Here is a 20,843-nt window from a genome sequence, read left to right on the forward strand (position 1 = left end):
GCTGGCCAGGCCAGGCCCGCTCGGCTCCCGGCAGGGCCGCGGAAGCGGGGAGGCGGAGGGGGGGACGGAGCGAGCGAGCGAGCGAGCGAGCGAGCGGCGCCCTGGCGCGGAGCCCGACTCCCGGCCAGGCCCGGGCCACCCGCTGCGCCGGCAAGGCCCGGCAGGAAGAGCCGCCCCGCAGCCGCCCCGCTCCTTCCCGGGCCGGCAGCTCCGACCCCACTTCCCAGGCAGTCAACCTGGCAACGCGTGACGCCAGCGGGCAGCGCCTCTGCGTCATCAGAGGGGGACGCGGAGCCGGGCCAATGTGGCCACAGAGATACAGCCGTGCAGAGCGACCCACGCCACGCGGCCCTCCAGGGGCCCTTCCACACGTAGTCGTCGTCGTCGCCCGCGGGGAAGCCCCGCAGTGTAGACCGCTCTTTTATTCAGCGTAGCTCGGATTGGGCGGCAGCAGCAGCGGCAGCAGCAGCGTGTCCCGCCTGCCCCGCTCCGGCCCTCCAACATGTAGCAGGGTGGCTCAATGCTTTTCCTTTCGTCTTGGAAAGAAAATGGAAATTTTGGGGGAATTGAAAAATAAGCAAAACTCTTCATCTTCTTCGCGCTCTTTACATGTCCCATCAGCCTCAGGTGGCCAGGACTGCTGGGCAGTGTTGCCCAACGCATCCTGAGGGCACCAGATTGGGGTGGGCTGCTTTAGGAACATAAAGAAGCCTTTCTGTTCCTAAAGCTATTTTATGTTATTATTATTATTATTATTATTATTAATTTATATAGCACCATCAATGTACATGGTGCTGTACAGAGTAAAACAGAGCTTTGCTTGCTCGTGAAGTCATCATTATATTTTAAAACTTTTAAAAGTAAACTAGCTAGCAAATTTGTAATTATTGTCTGAATAGATTCGAACTACATTAAATGACTGCTACAGCATCCGGAACACAGGACTGTTAGAGCAGTACGACAATGGAACCAGTGACCTAGGGAGGTTGTGGGCTCTCCCACACTCGAGGCCTTCAAGAGGCAGCTGGACAACCATCTGTCAGGGATGCTTTAGGGTGGATTCCTGCATTGAGCAGGGGGTTGGACTCGATGCCCTTGTAGGCCTCTTCCAACTCTGCTATTCCATGATTCTATGATTCTTTAGAACAAAACCCAAACTCAAAAATGCACAATGGTGACTCTGCTCACATTGGAAAACTAAGCATAAATATCTATAAGTAAAATAGGCTTTAGATCAATAATTTTAATAAGGAATGAAAGATATAATTATGCTGGGAATCTTACAAAGATTACCACCACACCTAGCTTCATTATTTCCAGACATTTTACATATCTAGTCTTCCTGTAAAAATACTCTTATTACATAATTTTAGAAATTTTTTTTTTTGGGGGGGAGCAAAGGTTTGGCAAATATATATATATTTGCCTGGGCACCACAGTTCAAGAAGGACGCAGACAAGCTGGAGCGTGTTCAGAGGAGGGCAACCAGGATGATCAGGGGTCTGGAAACAAAGCCCTATGAAGGGAGGCTAAAACAAGTGGGCATGTTTAGCCTGGAGAAGAGAAGACTGAGGGGAGACATGACAGCACTCTTCAAATACTTAAAAGGTTGTCACACAGATCCTCCCAGAGTGCAGGACATGGAATAATGGGCTCAAGTTACAGGAAGCCAGATTCCAGCTGGACATCGGGGGAAACTTCCTGACTGTTAGAGCAGTACGACAATGAATACCATTGTTTTTATACTGTTGTTTTTATGTTTTTGATGGTTTAAAATTTTGTATACTTTTTAATGCTTACTGTTTTTAACTGTTGTAAACCGCCCAGAGAGCTTCAGCTGTTGGGCGGTATATAAGTGTAATAAATAAATAAAATAAATAAATAAACAAACCAGTTACCTAGGGAAGTTGTGGGGTTTCCCACAGTAGAGGCATTCAAGAGGCAGCTGGACAACCATCTGTCAGGGATGCTACAGGGTGGATTCCTGCACTGAGCAGGGGGTTGGACTCGATGGCCTTATAGGCCCCTTCCAACTCTACTATTCTATGATTCTATATCTTGTCTTAAATTCTGAAAGAAAATATTTCATAATCCAAAGCTGTTGAATTTTTCACAGAAAAACAAAAATTATCCTCCAGGATTTTTTTTTTTTTAAAAATCTCTCTAATTGTGACACAGCTTTTCACATTTGCATAAAGTACAGCACTCACCAAGAACCTCTTGCATTTGCACATTCTTGTGTGGCATGATTTGCACCCATGTGTGGTCATCTGTTACTCTGGTAAAGGCAGAAGGCACTTTGGTGGCTGCAAAATGCCATCCATTTCTTCCCAACCGCAATCCAGTGGATTCAGCATTTGCATTGTCGTCATGATCCAAGAGGTCAAGTGACTCTGGGAGAGCAATGAATGCTGTTTGAACATGTGCTGTGGTGGAGCTTGGTGGCACTTCAGCAAGAGATGTGCTCAACTTTCTGTGCACATCATAAAAAATGGTCACTTTTGCTGGTGCTGTGGACACGTTAGTTCGTTTATTCATTCTAGAAAGGGGCTATTAAAATTATTAGTTTAAGTTTTGAATAAATGTTGAAATAGCAGCACCCCAAAAAGGATATTGAAGAGATGAAGAAGAGGGCAATCAAAATGATCAAAGGGCATGGAGCAACTCCCCTGTAGGGAAAGATGACAGCATTTGGGGCTCTGTAGCTTAGGAAAATGGCAGGTAATGGGGGAGGTGATAGAGGTGTACAAAATGATGCCTGGTTCTGTTCTCTCATAATGGGACTTCAAGACCGATGAAAAGGAAGGACTTCCTCACTGTCCTTTCCTTCGCCTTTGCCAGCAGAGTCTGGTTCCTACTCAGCTCTAGGCTGTTTTTCCTAACAGGTAGTAGGTGGAGATGATTCAGCTCCATTTCCTCTTTTGCAGCCTCTTTTCAGTCACACGGGTGAAGGGAGGGGGAGGCGGAGAGGCCCCCACCCACAGGCTTCCTGTGGCAGCCTCATTGCAGAGAAGTTTCCTTGTGCAGCACAGCAGTCAGCAAAAGTCACGAAGGTTCAATTGGTACTTTTTCTGCAACTTGAGCGATTTCTCTTTGACGACGAGTGAGGGGATCCCCACGCGTGGCCACATTCTGAAGAAAGAGCATGGGGGGTGGCCACTGTCTCCTGTGTGCAATGGTCCTTGGATTGTTCTTCAAAGGTAGGGCTTGACTCCAGGGTAAACCATCCAGTGGGCAGGGCCAGAAAGCCACCGAGTCCTCAAGACAGGGAGAAGGGAGGGTCCCTTTGGGGAAGGCAGAAGAAGGCAGGCAGCCCATTCACCTCGAAATGCGCCTTTCCCATGTGGGAGTGGTCTACAGTGGTTCTCTAGAATGTTCCTAAAAAGTGGCCCTTGCCAGGGCCACATCACTTGCTTGAAAAGAAGACCCCTGCCCCATTTGCTTTCTGGCCTCCATCCGGAAAGGAGCAGGCTGTGGTGTCCGATGCCTCTGGTGACACAGCCTCTCCGCCCCCCTCAAAAGACCCTAGAAAGAGCAGCACTTTGCCCTTGCCTAAATGCCAGCAGCCTTTGCCTCAGCGAGTTCCATCAAGCCACCTGGACTAAGAGCCCTTCAGAGATGCCACCACCTCCACGAATGTGCCTCAGCCCCTTTGAAAACCATTCGGGCTAGCGGCCATAGCTCCATCTAGGGGATAATTCCCTCTATGAGCCTCCCTGGGGCTGGCCGCCGCTCAGCTTCATGCACTGACCCCCTCTGGGGCCCTAGTACGATGAGAGAGGGAGAGAAGCCTCTCTCTGCCCACGTTCCCCACACCGGGCATGGCTTTTAAAACCTCTGCCATGTCCCTCTGTGGTTGCCTCTTTTCTAAACAAAAAGGCATGTGTGCCTTGGGCTGTGGTCCTGATCCATGACTGGGTCCAGGTCTGGCAACCGTTGGCGCTCCCAACCTAGTCAGGGCCAATCCAGCCTCTTTGCCCCAGTTGCTGGTGCTTGGTCTGGGCTGCTCGATATGTGACACCTTCTTTCCTTTTCAGGCATTATCACTGCTGGAGAAGATGGATCTAAAAAAGGTACAGCTCATCCTGATTTCCCAGGGGAAGGAAGGCCATGGTCCTGGCTGAGTACCAAGGATGTGCAGAAGTAGGGCGGTGGTGCTGACTTCATTTTGGCCCCCTTCCCACTGTTCTACTCCTTGGTGAATGGGGAGCTCCCCCGCACCCCCGTGATTTCTGTCCTCTTCTTTGACTTGCAGAGATGCCCTCTGAAACCTCCTGAGCTTGTGAGCTGACGGTGGGAACCCAATGTTCAAGCACTGGAGCTGCCCAAGGAGGGCACAGTGGGAAGTGGCCCTGGGTGGGGGCTTCTCTGCTCTGAGATCTCACCAGGCTGCAGCTCCTGGGTGGGGAGGGCATGCGAGGCTGCCAGGCCCAGCACACTTACTAGGCAACGAAGACCCATTGGATGCAGAAGGATGCCCTGTTCCCTGAGTCATGCACAGAGGAAGAGAGGGCAAGGCAGAGATCCGGGGGTGGGTGGGCAGAAGCCAAGAGTGATGCACAGAGTGGGGGGGGATGCTCCCAGGCATGGCCCACGATGTGGCTTTCATAGGTAGGGCTGAGGAAGGGGCCAGCCCTTTCCTGGCGCTGACTAGTGCACAGTCCCCCACCCCACCCCACTTCAGGGCTTTTCTAAATAGGGGGGGCATGTTTGTCGTACTGTTCCTACCAAGAAAGTTTCCACCTGTGCAGGTGGAGTAGAGATCTTGGGTCCCAGTGCTGTGTGCACTTTCTCCCCACTCCTCTCAATCCTTCCCATCTGTTTTGCAGGTGGATCAATCAAGGTGAATCAGGATGGAAAAATCATCATTCTGGAGTGTGAAAACAACCCCCCCATGATAAACTGGGAAAAAGATGGGATGGATTTAAGCCACAGTGAAACCCAACTGCGCCTGGGCTCTGTGATGGATGACCCGAGAGGTGTCTACCAGTGTGTCAATGGAAGCAAAACAACTCTGCAGGTGTACGTCCGAAGTACGTGAGCCTCCTCAGCCCCTGCTTCAAGCTCATCACCAGGGCAGAGCTGCAAAGGCCCCGCCCACCCCTTTCCACTGCCAGCAGGCAAGCCTGGCCAGAGTGCAGCACCAAGGGCCTGGCCGGAGGCAGCTTTGCCCCCCCCCCCCCGGTTGTGACCACCCGCTCCTTTTCTTCTCGGGGCTTTGGAAATGATCTGTGTGGGAAACAGGTTTCCCGACAATCCTTCTGGGCAGGATGAAATCAGGGATGGGGGTGGAGGATCGATTGGGTCTTGACAAAGGTAAAGCAGATAGGCAAGAAAGTGCCCAGGAAGAGCTGAAGGAAAATTTGATTACATTTCAAATTTTACTTCAAAAATCAGCATTTATTAGGTGTTTGTCACATCTTTAAGTGGTTTTCTAATTGGTTAAATGAAATCAGTGGTCTTAGTACAAAAGCAAGCATTTCACTATCTACTGTTAGTTGTCAGCTCTAATATACATAATGCTTCTGCATGTCAGCTGTTCAGTACTAAATGGCGTTGCTGTCAGCTGTCAATCACATCAGTTGCCCCAGTGATTTAAAATCCCCTACTAAACGTTGAGATCAAAAGTGAAATATTGTTGGACATCAATTAGTGTGTTCAAACTTAGAATACGCTGCAGAGGAGAATTTTGGGGAGCAAGTGTTTTTCCACTCTACTTCCAAGCCCTTCCTGCAGACCTGATTTTTCCTGGGGGTGGGGTGTGTGTAGTACCTTGCCAACAGCTATGCTGGAGGCTGGGGTGGGGGTGTCTCATGGGGCTGCAGCAGTTCTTTGGATCCGTTTCTAACGAAGGAGGGGAGGCATTGGGTCCATGTTAGCCTGGAAACCGTTTCTTTTGACCTGGACGGGCTTTCCCCTAATCTCACATGGGGAGGGCCTGTTTGTGATCACTCACTGATGAGGGGCAGGCAGTTTGCACATGCGCAGAGGTACCCTCTGTGCAAATGAAGTCATGTGTGGGCCATGTCTGGGCGTGCTGTTGGGCATGTTGCAGTGGGAGCCAGACGGTGCTCAGTGCTGTCTCTTGCCACAGTGTGCCAGAACTGCATCGAGTGGAACCTACCCACAATCATTGGGCTAACACTAGCCAGCCTCGTGGCCACGTCATTCCTGGGTGTCGCCGTGTACTGCATTGGTGCAGAGGAGTCGGGCCAGCGATCTCGAGGTGAGTGATGGGCGGCGTGGGCAGCTTCTCCGGCAGAGGAGCAACAGCCCGTTTGGCAGCAGACGCATGCGCACCCCTGCGCTGTGGGACCCTGGGAAGAAGGGGGTTGGGATCCAGAGACCTCTTGCCCCAGTAGCCAGCCTCCTGCTTTTGCAGCCTGGCTCCAGAGACAGGCTGACCCTGGGCTCCCATGCTTGGCCATCCAGGCGGCTTCCCACGATCTCAGGTTTCCTTCTTCCTTTGTAGCTTCTGATAAGCAGACTCTGCTAGCCAATGATCAGCTCTACCAGGTGAGTGGAGTCCCTGGTTCTGCACTGGGCCCCGGGCCCCTCCCCTCCCTCCCTCCCTCCCTCCCTCCCTCCCAAGAGGGGTCTGGTGGGCAGACCTTCACTTGGACTTTACCTGCCTCTCGCAGCCCATGGCAGGGCTCTCACTGCCCCTATCAGACAGCCCTGGAGCTGCTTGGCACACGGTCTGTCCTCTGGAACGCCCCCACCTCTCTTTCCTTTAAAAAGCACATTGCTTGCCCTTGTGGCCAGAGATAATCCTCCCCGTGGGCTGAGCACAAGACCCTGTGGTGCCTGAGGTAGAAAAGCCCAGAGGGCCCTGATGGAACAAGAGGGAGAATGAATGCAGCCCCCCACCAGTCAGCCGGCTCCTCCCTGCTGCTGTGTGCTTGGCCTGGCCCCACTGGAGGTGTTGGGAGGGGCCTCAGGGGCCTTGGCCGTGGCCTTGCAAGTCCCCTTCGCACACCGTTTGCCGGAAGTGCTTCGTTAGTGAGGGGCTGTCTGCATGCTCTGAAGCCCCAGGGTGGCTCTGAATTTGCGCTGCATCAGTTAGATGAGGTAGCTCCCAATTCGGAGCCACCCTGGAGCAAAGAGCGGAAGATCTGACTTTACCTGCCTGAGCGAGGACGGCACGGCTCTTCTGCTGTCTGTCCTCACTCCGACGCTGCTCCGGGGGCCTTCCTGGGCGGAAGGCAACTTCCCATGGTTCGCCAGAAGCTGCGGGAGGGGGCCGGGCGGGCCTAATGGTCGCTGCAAAGCCCGCGCTGCCTCCCCCGGTGGGGATTATTTGCCACCACCACCCCAGTGATACCGTGGGGTTTGGCAGAGCGGTGCTAACCCAGCGTCATGACGGCAGCCCCTTAGTCTGGGCAGTGGCGCTGCTGGCATTGGAAGGCGGTCGTCATCATCGCACACGGGTGTGGCTAGAATGTGCCGGCCCCGGGCGTGCGGCCGTGGCTGCTAGCAGGGCTGGTGTAGGGGAAGGACGCTGCTGCTCCTTCCTGGTGCCAGGCAGAAGAAGCTGATGCTCACCACTGAGAACGTCTGTGGCCTCGGTCGTGCCACGGAGATGAGCCCTTTGCAGGATTGACGGCGGAGGTGACCAACATGCTGCTGTTCCGGTCTGAGAAATGCCGGGGGAAATGCTGAGGAGACACCGATACATCAGAAGCCACATCGGGGGCTTCCAGAGGAGGCTTTTGTGGCAGGCCCTCGCCCTGCCTGATTCTCAGAGGTTTATGGAGGGTCCGGACAACACTGCCTGCGGCTCATGACCCTCCCATGTTTTCTTAGTGGCTCTTCCGTCTTTTTCTCCATTAAGGAGAAAAAGATGTCAGAACTGCATAACTCCTTCCATCTGCTAGCACTGAGAACACCACCAGCCCCACCCCCCCAGTCTGGGAGCCCCCATTCTCTGACCTCCCCGTAACTCATGAGTGAACAACGGAGAGCCAGACTCAAGAGCTCGTGTAGAACCGGCCGTGGCTGCTTATGCCGCAGCAGATGAACACAGCCGCAGCCCCCTTGGATGTGGTGGTAGCTGTGACAGCGGAGTGGAGCCTCTGTGCCCGGAGGCAGTGGGGTGGGGCTGGGAGCTTCCAACGCAGCCCAGCTGCGGGGCCAGTTGTGTCATGCCTGTGTCTCAGGCCACGGCGGCCTCCTCTGTCAATCCCCCGGCCTTGCGAGCAATGCAGGAGAAGAAACCTAGGCCCTGATTCTGTATGCCGGCCTGTCTTTCCCTCCAGCCCCTTGGAGAACGCAACAACGGGCAATACAGCCACATTGGAGTAGCCAAGTCCCGCCACCGGTGAAAGGGGGACGAATTGGTCTGCTGCTGCCCTTCCTGCCTAGCATTTAACTTGATGGGATTGCTGACCGTCCGTTGCTGCATTGGTGATCAAGAGTTCGAGAATGAAAGTTGTTTCAAGCAGCAGATAAGGAAGCAAAAAGAGGAGTCCAAATCTTGCTGTGCATTCATCTCAGAAGGGCACACCCATTTTTTGTATTCTGTAAAGGGGTGAGCCGCTGGCCTCTGTTCCCTTACCCATGGTTTTAAGTACTCCTATATCTAAAAAGTCAAGGGGTAGAATATTTCATAGCAGCCATTTCTTTGCTAAACTGAAGGGCTGCTGTTGTGGGGGTGCTTAACCAGTTGGAGCATCTTGGCAAACACCCCCCTTGGCAGGTTGCCTAGAGGTGGGCAGCACTACGGTGCAGCCAATCAGAGGCCTGGGCCTTAGGGGCCTCCTTTTTTTTAGGAATGGAGATGAAGGGTGAGTTCAGCACTTTTCGTCTCTATGTAACTAAAATTCCGTTTCTTTATTTCATCCCTGTGCATCCGATGTCTTCCCTAATAAACATTTTTGCTTATTTTCTTCTTTCAAGTTGTGTGGTCTTCAATGCACGTCCACTGGCCCATTCTGAGTGTTTCAGCTGCCGTTACTTGCACAAACATGTAGTTGCACATGGGATGTTCGTTCGCATGGCAGGAGAGCTGCACAGCGGGTGCAATTGGCAGGCCGTGGGTGTTGTTTGTGTCTTTCTTGAAGTGCAGCTGCGCTTGCTCCGACCACATCCTGTGGAACGAGCACAATGGCTGGGGGCCGCGCACTCTTACGTGGGACCACAATCCTTCCTCCCCGCCACTTCCTGTGCCGATCTGCCTCCCGGCGGGGCTAGCAAGGAGTCTGTGGCACGGTGCCCATCCCACCTTGAGCGGGAGATCCTGTCTGGTGTATTCCCAAGAGGATGTCATGGGCCCCCGATTCCCCCCTCCAAGGGCTCCTCTGGCTGAGGATGGGCTGCAGCCTCTCTGGAGCCTGTGATGGCAATACATACAATGCCCCCCCCCCCGCTTATGGCCCTGTGATCAGCACACCCTGGGCTGCTGCTGCCTCCCCCACCCCTTGGACATGACCTGCTGCACTGCTGCAGCTCTTGCCTTCTGCAGCCCACCTCATTCCCACTACCCCACGCCCACGGCTTTCCCTGTATCTCCTCTAAGTAGCAAGTAGGCACACCTGGGGTCCTCAGCAAGCAGGATCAGACCAGGACAGAAAAGAATCGCAGGCAGAGTCTGTGGGATGGAGCATGCTGGGCCAGGAGGGGCTTTATTAGGATTCCTTGCAAGTACAACAGAAATGGCACCCGAATGCCGGTCTTTTTCAAAAAGAGCAGAGCCATTGCTGTGACGAGGGGCAGAGCCCAGTTGCGCCCTGGGGTGCCGAAAGGTAGGAGGAGCAGCAAGAGAGCGCAGAGGGCTGGACAGCCATGGGCAGCACACTCAGCTGGGTTAACCAGGCCGGCGCTGGTCATCGCTGAGTTGCAGGAACCTTGTAGGTGGGCTTGGCTGCAAGTAGCCTTAAAGGCTGATGAATGAATGACGGGGGGGGGGGGACTCCTTAGGTGAGCCCCTTTGCCGTCAGCCCTGAGTCAACAGCTCCAGAACTGGGCCAAACTCCCCCATCCAGCTTCCCCCACCACACCTCCCAGCAATCAGGTCCCACTCAGGTCTGGGCAGGGGGCTGTGGATTCAAGAGAACCAGACCAGGTGCGGATTTGGTGCCCCCTCCCTCTGTGACTGCAAAGGGGCAGGGGAGGGCCGCTTGTCCTGTCCCTCTGCAGCTTCCCCCCCTCCCGTGATCTGTCCAGGTGTGAGAAAGGGCCCTGGGGAGACCTCTTTGCCCCCGGCAGCACCCCCGTCTCCAGGGCAGGCTGAAGGAGCTCCAGCCACGGCTCTGAGGGCTCTGAGATGGAGGCGCGTCTTCTTCTGGGCCATGCGAGGGGCTGGGAAAGGCCGGCCCTCCGGAGGCACCCCAGGGTGGTCACAGGGATGCAGAGATGCCAAGGAGCAGTTTTTTGCTAGACTGTGGAAAACAGAGATAGGGGAGGGGCAACACCTCCCTCCTGGAGGGGAAGCTGCCGATGCCCAAGGGGGTGAACGCATCCGATGAGCCCTTTGCCCGTCAGCAGAGAAGAAGTTTCCTCGTGGCGCTTCTCCACCAGCATCTGCCCGTGTCCGTGGCTCAGAAGGCCCTGGGCTCCAGCCCAGCATACACCTCACGCTGGCCTTTCCGGATGGGCTGGTGGGACAAAGAGGGCCATTACTCCCCAGGGCCCTCCCTGAGATGGGGCCCATTCTCTCCCCCCTGAAGGGGGTGGGCTGCTGACCGGGAAGCAGGGCTGGGCTGCCCCAGGAGAGTGAGGGACTAGTGAGGGCTGGGGCGCCCAGCCTAGCTGCCTGGTGGGGTGCTCCCTCTCCAGCCTCTCAACCCTGTGCTTACCTCGTAGTCTGGGTTTGGGACCGGTGGGGGACGGTCCACTTTTGGGCCTGGAACAAAATGCAGAGTGCGTGGTTGTTACCATAGCCATGTTTGAGAGGCAGCTGTTATCCCAGGCTGGTAACTGGGGGAACAGTCTCTGTCCACACGAAGGAGGGCCTGGCAGGTGCTTCAGGACCCCGTGTCTTGATGGAGCAGTAAACCCTCGCCCCGCCACCGCCACCACCACCACCACCACCGCAGCCGCCTCTGTGGTCGGTCCTACCCCCACCCTCCAGCCAGGTCTTGGCTTGGCTGAGCAGGACCCTTCCGCAGCTCTCAGGTTGCCCACCCTCTGGTCCAGAGCCTCCAGCCGCAGGTCAGAGAAAAGAGGGAGGCGCTGGGGGGGGGGGCTGGCGGCCCCGGCCTCCCTGCGGAGAGCGGGTGCCCCGGCGCGGCACTCACCTCGGGGCCTGCCGCGGGGGCCTCCCTTGGCCAGCCCCCCGCCGAAGCCAGCCGCGCGCTTCTTGCTGCAGTAGTAGACCAGGACCAAGGTGCCCAGGGTGATGAGCAGGTCAGCCGCCACGAGGCCGCCCACGAGCCCCACGCCCAGCTCCACGCAGCCTTCGCACACTGCGCGGGAGAGCAAGCCGGTCAAGCAGGGCAGGGCAGCCTCGCGGGCCGGGGAAGGGCCGCGCCTCCTCCCCCGCGGGAGGCGCGCTGGGCAGCTGCCGCGAGCCCTGCGCCTCCCGCGCCTCCGAAGGGCCGGGGGCAGCGCCGACCCCGGCCGCCCGCCCTCGCGAGCAGCAGCCCTCACCTCGGGCCTTCAGGAAAATCGCCCTGGCCTCGCCGCCGCCGACGGCGCAGCGAAAGTATTTCCCCTCCTCGACGGCCTTCAGCTCCTTCTCCGCGGTGATGACATAGGGTCCGACGTCGGTGTGCTTGAGGATGGCCCTGAACGCGCCCCCCACTTTCTCCTCCCATTTAGCGTTCCCCAGGGGGCAGGTGAGGGTCACAGACTTCCCAGAGATATCCACACGGATCCCTGCGGCGGGGGAGCAAGAAGAAAGGGAGGCCCTGGGGCAACGGCCAAAGGCCCCAGCTCGCCCCCCCCCCGCCACGGCCCTCTCTCCCTCCGCCCGCAGCTTTGGGTGCGCAGAGGCCCCTGAAGGAGCGGCCCCCTGAACCCCCCCCGCCCCCCCTGCAGCACCTCTGGAGGAGGAGGAGGAGGCCTTGAGTGAGGAGAGGGGCCTCCTCCACGCAGATGGACTCAGTTGCCCGGGTGTGTGGAAGTAGGGGCCGCCAGGTGCTGGGCCAAACCTCGGACCCCTCCCTGCCTGGAAGAAGGGGGTCTCCGCCCCTCCCTCCCTGCATGCGTCGCAGGGCAACGGGGAGGGCGCCAGCGACCAAGGAAGGGAGCCACGGCTGTGGGGAACATTTCTGCTCTCCCAGACTCTTGTGGGGCACAAGTGTTTCCCTTTTAGGCTTGGAGCAGTTTTGACTATTTGAACGGGCTGTTGCTATTTTAGGTTGTTATGTAGGTTTGTATATTTTATTTTCTCTCTCTAATTTTAATTGTATTTTTATATTGTTAGTTTGTTAGCCGCCAAATTTATGCAGAAGGTACAGGATATGTAAATAGATTAACCTTCTGCTGACCAGACTGCTCTCTTGTTGGGAACCCCAGTGCAGAGTCCAAGAACGCAACCTGAGAGGCATGTGCAAAGAAGCCGCCTTCCCCAAACTGCAAGTTGAACCCAACTAGGCTGGGCTAGGTTTAAAGGAGGCAAGGCTTCACCTGGCGCATGGGAGGCCGGATCAGTGCCCCAAATCACCCATTTCCCAGTCCCAGTTCACCCAGTGCCTCCTCTTCCCAGTCCATAGCAGCACCATCCCACACTCCCCCCTCCGAAGGAATGCCTGAAAGAAGTGGCCTCCGGTGCTGGTGCATGTCAGCCCCCCTCTTACCTGCATTCTCTCCCCAGACTGGGCTGGCTGTGAAGAGGAAAAGAGAGTGGCAGTGAGGAGCTGGCCATCCCGCTACCAGTGACCCCCCTCCCACACCCCCATGTCAAAAGCAAAGGCCCCCTTTCCACCCCCATCACCCCTACCCACAAAAGGCTCCTTTTGCAGAAAGTTAGCAAAGCCGCTTCTTCTGAGGCCGTGGAGGGAGGGCAAGGCTCCTGCAGCTCCAGTTTAACTTCCTGCCCCCTCAGCCCCCTCCTTGCATGCTCTTTCTGCCCAGCTGAGAGCAGACTGATATGTATGTATGTGGGGGGGGGCATGCTGGAGGGCTCATAGAACATCGCAGAGGAAGGAGGCCAAGCTCTCAAGCAGAAAGGGGTTCATAAGGCCTCTCTAGGCCTCCAGGACCATTGATGTCCTGCCCACACCTGGAAGATGGATTCACCCGTTCTGTTCTTCCAGGCCAGGCAGCTTGTAAGCCAGCTCCAGCTGTCCTGTTGAAAGATCCGCCAGCTCTTTCACCAAGGAGACCCTCCCCATCCCTGGGTCAACAACAAGAGGCAGCAGCATCCTTTTGCTGGGCTCATCTGTGCTGCGAATCCCCCTACCAAAAGTGGACTCCTGTGGAACCTGAAAGTTTGCACCCATGTTCAGACCCTTGGCTGGTCTGCTCACTCTGTTGTTGTTCTGCAGGGCCAGGCCAGCTCAGAGAACCTTGCCCCACTCTTGGGTCCCTCCATTCCCCACACTGATTGCTTCCTGTAACAAATGAGCTTGTCTCTCACGCTTGCTGAAGAGCCAGGCTGCCAAGCGGAAGAGGCTGCCGGGCCCCCTTTCACCCCCTGCTTCAGCCATCAGGCTCTCGGGGTGGGGTGGGGAGGTGGTTGCTGTCCATCAAGCACCCCCACAGAGACAGGGCCGATACTAGAAGGGCAAGATCTCTGACCGTGTGGGCCCTGTTCTCTCCAGAGAAGGAGCCTGGGCAAGTTCTGGGTGATCTGCTGTGGCCACTTCCCTACTCCCAACCGTGGCTCCCAGGACTACCACTCCAGTGCCATGGATTTTACATCACACCTGTGGTCTCTGCATGAACTGCCATCCCAAAACCACCCGTAGGAGAATCCAAGCCCCTGAGCTGGGAGGGGGATCGCTTGGTGAGGGAGGGGAAATGGCTGTTGTTGAATTACTGCTAGATTCAGGGCAGGCCAAAGGCCGCATTGCTTCACACAACAGACAGTTAATGAACACCCGGAATTCTCTGCCAGAAGGTGGGCTGCTGGTGGGCTGCTGCCACCATTGGCTCTATAGGGGGATTAAAGACATTCATGGCAGCAGGGATGGTGGGGATGGGGAGACTATAAATGGCTGCAAGTGAAATGGAGGCTGGGGGTGGAATGGAGTCCACGGCCATGTGCTTTTGTGGGCTTCTGGACGCATCTAGTGGGCCACTACTGGGAAGGCCTGGACTAGATGGACCCAGCCAGACTTTCCTGATCCAGCAGGGCTCCTTGTTGACCCCAACGTGCCCCCAACCCCTCCACTGCGACTGGCCAGTTGTACTTACGCAGACAGAACAGGGCGGCCCCCAAAGCACCGAGCCAGGCGGCCAGGTGCATGTTTGGGCTTTCTGCTCTTCTCACGGCTGCTTTGGATCCCATCCGGCAAGTGCCGCTGCGTTTGCACCTGGGAAGAGAAGGAGGTGCAAAGCTTTTGAGGTGCCCCAGAAGTGCTGAGCTTGGCTGGTCTGTAGGCAAAGAGAAACAAAGGCTCAGTGTTTCCAGTGCTGCTTGACGCGCCTGTGGCAGCCCAGCCCAGCCAGGAAGTGCAGAAGCGCACGGTAGCTGCATGTGGCCCGTCAGGAAGAGTGCGCGGCTGCCGACCGCTGGGCGTCTCGTGGGGCCTTTCTGTGAGGGCTGGAATGAGGAGGGCAGAACCGGCTGGTCCTAGGACCACATGAGGGTTCAGCAGGCTCAGTCCTCTGAGGCTAATGCAAGCCCTGCCTCAGTTTCCCCAAGTCAGCCTGCGGGCCCTGCCAAGTACTGAGTATTAGCCAGTTTGCCCCTTATAGCTCCCATCAGCCCTCAAAGCCCTTGAGCTGTGCTCCAACTTACAGTAAGGGGTTTATTAACGAATAACTGTGGATTGAAGAAGGCAGAAGGGAACACACTTCCAAGGGCAAGGCGGAAGGGCGAAGCGCAGGGGCGCCTACCTCCTCCTGGGCCTGAGCCCTTCCCAGGACCTCTCTGGGGCTCCCTTGAAACCCTGTGACAGTGGGGACCTCCTTTCCAGAGCCCCCTCTGGGCCCTAGCACTCCACTGGTGAGCCTACAGGCCCCTCTCCCCAAGAAGAAGAAGAAGAAGATGATGAAGGAGAAGGAGAACGCTCTGCAAGCTAGGTGGGCCAGGCTAGTGCAAGGGCTAGCTGCTGCCATAAGATGTGGAGATGGCCATGGACTGCTGAAAGGGCACTTAGAGAAATACATGGAGGAGGAGGAGGAGGAGGAGGAGGAGGCAGCGGCTGTGCAGGGCTACTAATTAAGGGGGCCAACAGCAGGGAGGGATCGCTCTCTCACACCCCACTTATGGGCTTCCGACTGGGGCATCTGAATGGCCAGTGTAGGGCCAGATGGCCGCCGGTCTGATTCAGCTGCAGGATTCTTTTAATGCCCCCCTTACAGCACTGTGGCTGCAGCGGACCTTAGAGCTGATACTCCCCAGCCCTGCTGATTCTGCCTTCCGGGACAAACCGAGGGAGAACAGGCCGAGATGCAACAGTCCAGTTCTGTCAGATCTGCTTCCTGCTTTTGTGGGGCAGGTGCAGCTCTCTCTTCTCCCCTCCCCCCAGCCTGGCTCAGAGAGGAACGTGTCGAGCCATCCTCCTTGCTGCTGCATGTTGAGGCCTGGCGCCAGTGGCATGCGCCCTGCAGCTGTGGAGGAGCTGTGCATGCGCTGGGGGAGGGGGAGTCGCAGGCCCCTGTGGTGCACAAGGCACCCTGGGATGCAGCCTCGTTTCATCCACCCGCCTGCTTCTAGACCTTGAGCTTTTGCATCATTACCGAATAGCCACAATCACTCTCCCCACGTCCCAGGAAGGGTTAAGGCCCTGCAGGGTCAGTGGTGCTGCGACTCCTGGAAAAGATGCCCGTCTGTCTGTATTCCTCTCTCCCTGGCCACCGACACAAAAGGCTGCTGCTGCTGCCGCCGCCGCCACCAGGTTCTCCCTGCCTGGGGTGCTCCTATGTCTGTGCCCATTCAATTAGAAACCTTGCATGGCTGTGTGCTAGAACAGTTGGTCATGGGACCGACCGGAGGGGAGGCGACCCTCCATTTAATCCTCAGGACCTGGGAGATTTGAGTGTTGTTGAAGTGAATAGAAACAGTGACCACAGTGCTATCAAGTTCAATTTATATGCAAGTGGAAAATTGCCAAAGAAGTCCAACACACTCACATTTTACTTCAAAAGTGGAAACATCTCTAACATGAGGGGACTGGTCAAACAGAAGTTGAAAGGGAAGTCAAGAGGGTCAAACTGAGTAACCACTGAGCAACAGATCCGACCCTCTTGACTCTCCCTTTCAACTTCCGTTTTACCCTCAATTCTGACAATCTCTCCGGAATGCTCGGTGGTTACTCAAAACCACACTAATTGGGAGGCTCAGCGAAGAATGTAGACCTCAGGCCAGGAAAGGTACCACAAAGTCACCAGCATGGCTAATCAGCAGCGTCCAGGAAGGTACTAGAGAAAAGGAGGGGAAGGAGATTGTAGCAGAGGAGCTGAATGCATTCTTTCCGCCTGTCTTCACCCAGTTGAAATTTAAGATGTCTCGCTGGCTATTATTTTAATGTATTAGTTTTTATATGTTTTAATCAGTTTTATGTATTTTATAATATTTTGTATTCTGTGTTGTTCCCCACCTCGATCCAGAGGGAGAGGCGGGTAATGAATAATAATTACTATTATTATTATTATTATTATTATTATTATTATTATTATTATTATTGTTATTATTATTCCAAGTAATAAATAAATAAATAAATTATTATTAGGTGTAGGGGCAACGCCTGCTGTGCCTGAACTGATCTATTCAGGAGGGGAGTCCGAGGAACAGAAGCAAATAGTGGTGACAAGAAATGATGTTCCAGACCTTGTGGACAAACTGAAAGCCAACCAGCCAACCACTGGGTGCAGATGGGATCTCCATCCGAGAGTTCTTAAAGAACTTAGATGTAACTCGGTTTGCTGCTGACACCGGTAACACGTAGATGAAGATATCTCTGCTAAGCTGAACTGCTTCCAGAGCTTGACCAGCCTATTTGTGGGAACTTCCCTTCAATTCTAAGAACACAGCCTATTACTCATCGTTCTCTCATAACATGTACACACAACTAGCCACATCTGTTACTGATCGCTTCCAGTCAGCCTATACAGATAGTTAGGGATAGCACTCCTATGAAGTTAAAGGAAGCCAGATTCCAGCTGGACATCAGGAAAAACTTCCTGACTGTTAGAGCAGTACGACAATGGAATCAGTGACCTAGGGAGGTTGTGGCCTCTCCCACACTAGAGGCCTTCAAGAGGCAGCTGGACAAGCATCTTTCAGGGATACTTTAGGGTGGATTCCTGCATTGAGCAGGGGGTTGGACTCAATGGCCTTATAGGCCCCTTCCAACTCTGCTATTCTATGAGTCTATGAAAAGCAATGAACCCTTATCAACAATACATACTATGTTCATACTGTGTGACAGGGGTAATCCAGCTGACATTGTTTACTCAGGCTCCCAAAAGGCTTTCAACAAAGTCCCCTCACCAATGACTCATGAGCGAATGTAGTAGGCATGGAATAAACGGAGAGGTTCTCTTATGGATCCGTAACTACCGTATTTCTTCAATTCTAAGACGCACTTTTTCCCCCATATACACATCTCTAAAAATGGGGTGCGTCTTAGAATCGTGTGTGTGTCTTAGGGTTTTTTCCTGTTGGTGGTACTGAAATTAGTGTGTGTCTTACAATCGATGGCGTGTAGTTAAAGAACTGAAAGAAAATGATATAAATAGACAGTTCTCATAATGCGTATGTGTGGAAACAACATCAGTCTCCCAAGGCTTTGCGTAGGGACCAGTGCTTTTTAAATAGTTTGCAAATGATCTGGAGTTACAACATCTGGAATGGTTTAGCTTAGAAAAATGGTGGCAGAGGTGTACAGATTTATGCACGGCATAGAGAAAGTTGCAGGGTGACATTGTTCCCCCTCTCTCAAAATACTAGACCCTAGTGGGGTCATATTGGGGGGGGATTCAGGACAGATAAAAGGAAGGACTTCTTCGCATAGCACATAGTCAGACTTTGGAGTTCACTTCCACAAGATGTAGTGATGGCTAACAATTTGGATGGCTTTAATAGCAATGGCTACTAGTCCTAATGGCTGTATGCTCACTCCAGTATCAGAGGCAGTATAGCTATGTACCTCACTTGCTGGGGAACATGGTGTTGGACTCATGTCCTGCTTGTGGGTTTTCCATGGGCAGCTGGTTGGTCATTGTGTGAACAGAATGCTGGACTAGATGGACCCTTGGTCTGATCCAGCATGGCTCTTCTTATGGTGTTAGGGGTGAACAGTGAGGTGGTCAGGTTTGCTGATGACATAAAATTATTTAGGGTCCAAAATAATCTTTCCAAATTGGGGGAATGGGCATCAAAATAGCAAATTCACTTCACTTCTCTATGAGCAACTATAACTTGATGCACATGGAGCAAAAAATCCCAATCATGTTTACACTGATGATGTCTGACTTGGCGGTGACTGACTAAGAAAGGGAATCTCAGGGTTGTGGTGGACCCAATGTGTGGCTCCATGAAAACGTGGACCCAATGTGTGGCAAGTTCCATGATAGGATTTATTAGGAAAGTTATTAAAAATAAAATGGCCAGTATCAATGGTCATATACAAACCTACGATGTGAGCACACTTGGAACACTGTACAATTCTAGTCATTGCATTTCAAAAAGGATATTTTGGAGCTGGAAAAAGTGCAGAAAAGAGCAAATAAAATGACCAAGGGGCTGGAACAATTCTCCTGTGAGAAAAAAGTTTAGGGTTCTTTAGCTCAGGGTAAAAGGGAACATGACAGATATAAAAGTATGCTAAAAAGCAATGAGGTAAGCAAAGGAGGTGTTTTATTTCACAAACATGAACGGTACAAAATTATGCCTGGTGTGGAGAAAGTGGAAAGGGAGATGTTTTTCTCACTCCCTCATAATACTAGAACTCAATGGGGTCCGATTGGTGAGAGATTCAGGACAGACTAAAAGCTCCATCCCACGTCCCTGCTTCCCTCGGATTATCCCCGTAGCGCTAAGCTTTCGCGGTGGTGGTTGTTTTTGCTACCGGGCGACAGCGATCCTTTGCATACCAGGAAGTGAGTTTAAGGGGGGAAATGTAAAACATCATTAAAAAAATCAACGGATGACTCAATTCAATTCAAATTTGGTATGCTTAAACCTCTCCCTAATATCTATTACTGTGCCAATTTTGGGGTCTTTATCTTTAAATCTTACGCAGATGTAAGCATTTCTTTAAAATCCTGCTCCTGCGCCCCAGCTCGGAAGATACACTCCGTGATTGCACAGTATAACGCTGGCGTGATAAAGCTCTAAGGAAGGACTTCTTCACACAGCACAAAGTAGGGGATTCGCTGGCCCAAAATGTCACGATGTTGAAAAGGGGACGGGGCACATTCATGGAGGAGGAGACGGCTATCCATGGCTACTAGTCCTCATGGCTATCTCTTACCTCCCCGGTATTGGGGGCGACAAGCCTCTCAGTAGCTGCATGGGGGGGGGGGGGCGGCGAGGGCTGGCGCTCCCGTCCTGCTTGCGGGCCTCCCCTTGGGGCCTCTGGCTGGCCAGTGCGCGAGCAGAAGGCTGGCTTCGGTGCAGCCCCCCCTCGCCCCTTGGCCTGATGCCGCTGCAGCAGGGCTCTTCCGCGGAGAGGGCTTCGGTAGCCCCCCCCCCGACTCCTCTCAGGCAGCCCCACACCTCGGGCGTCAGGACAGGGGCTGCTCCCGGCCGGCGGGGAGGGGGGCAGGCGTCGCCCCACAGCTGGCCCTGGGCGGGCGAGGCGGGAGGGCCCAAGCGGGGCGAGTGTTCCCAGGCCGCCTCGCTGGCTCGGCCCGTGGGAGGAGAGCAGGGGAGGGCGGGAGCGCAGTCGGGCCCAGCGCCCGGCAGGCTCCACCTCGCTCATTCCAGCGCCAGCCGAGCACCTGAGGGGAGCGGCGGCCGGGGCTCTGCTGCGGCCCGCTCTCACGGCTGCCCCCGCCCGGCCATGGCCGCCTGCGCGCTGCTGCCGCTGCTAGGTGAAGAACACCGCCGCCCCCCGGCAGGCAAGCAGGCGGGCGGGCGGCAGGGCTGCTGGAGCCCCGCGGGGCGGGGGAGGGGGCGCAGCCGGGCGGCGCGCCAGGGAAGGAGCGCAGGCCGGGCTGGCCCCTGGGCTCGAGAGGCGCGCCGAGCCCGGCGTGGCCAGCTCGGCTCCCGCTGGCCTGGCGCCGGAGCGAGAGGGGCCCTGTGGGGGCGGGGGGAGCAGGAGTGGCGCGCGGCGGGCTTCCGCGGCTGCGCTTGGAGCGCTCCTGCGCGGCCTCGACGGGCGCCAGCGGCCCTTCGCTGCGCCTGCCCCTCTCGGGGCGGCTTTGCCAAGGGGAGGGCGAGGCCCTGCTTCCCTGGGAGGTCGCGACCGCCCCCGCCGCCCCCCGCCAGGCCTCGACCCCTCTCCCCGCCCGCGGGACCAATGACCCCGCGAAGAGGGCTTCGCGGCTGCCGCCTGGCTCGGCGCCCTTCGCCGTCCCCCGGGCCGCGGCGGGGCAGGGCTCGCCCGAGCGCCGCCCTTGCATCACGCAGGCCGGCGGGGCGCCGCCGCTTTGGACGCGGGCCGCCTGTTGTGCAACCGTACCCGGATGCAGCACGCACGGCCTCGCTCTCCTCCTGCGCGCCCCGACGTGAGTCACCTCCGCCGGGCTCAGCAGAACCGAGAGTCGCCTCCGCTAAGCAGCTTTCGTCCCGGACAGGCGCGGCCGTGCCTCCGGGGGGCGGCGGGGGAGGCGGGCCAAGCGAG

General features: G+C 55.4%; 2 protein-coding genes across 2 annotated transcripts; one reads left to right on the forward strand and one right to left on the reverse strand.

Annotated features, from left to right (window-relative positions):
- Positions 1-3,044: 3,044 nt before the first annotated feature.
- On the forward strand, positions 3,045-8,897 carry LOC134407389 (T-cell surface glycoprotein CD3 gamma chain-like). The gene is made up of 6 exons (XM_063139135.1): positions 3,045-3,200; positions 4,038-4,073; positions 4,830-5,033; positions 6,095-6,226; positions 6,473-6,516; positions 8,259-8,897. Exons 1-6 carry the CDS (start codon positions 3,146-3,148, stop codon positions 8,322-8,324), a joined length of 537 nt encoding a protein of 178 aa, XP_062995205.1. The 5' UTR covers positions 3,045-3,145; the 3' UTR covers positions 8,325-8,897.
- Positions 8,898-9,597: 700 nt separating this feature from the next.
- On the reverse strand, positions 9,598-20,797 carry LOC134407342 (T-cell surface glycoprotein CD3 epsilon chain). The gene is made up of 7 exons (XM_063139065.1): positions 20,682-20,797; positions 14,302-14,420; positions 12,741-12,767; positions 11,590-11,817; positions 11,238-11,405; positions 10,797-10,843; positions 9,598-10,595 (listed from the first exon to the last, which is right to left on the reverse strand). Exons 2-7 carry the CDS (start codon positions 14,393-14,395, stop codon positions 10,539-10,541), a joined length of 621 nt encoding a protein of 206 aa, XP_062995135.1. The 5' UTR covers positions 14,396-14,420; positions 20,682-20,797; the 3' UTR covers positions 9,598-10,538.
- Between the last annotated feature and the right edge of the window lie 46 nt (positions 20,798-20,843).

Source organism: Elgaria multicarinata, chromosome 12 (assembly GCF_023053635.1).
Source record: "Elgaria multicarinata webbii isolate HBS135686 ecotype San Diego chromosome 12, rElgMul1.1.pri, whole genome shotgun sequence".
NCBI lineage: Eukaryota > Metazoa > Chordata > Lepidosauria > Squamata > Anguidae > Elgaria > Elgaria multicarinata.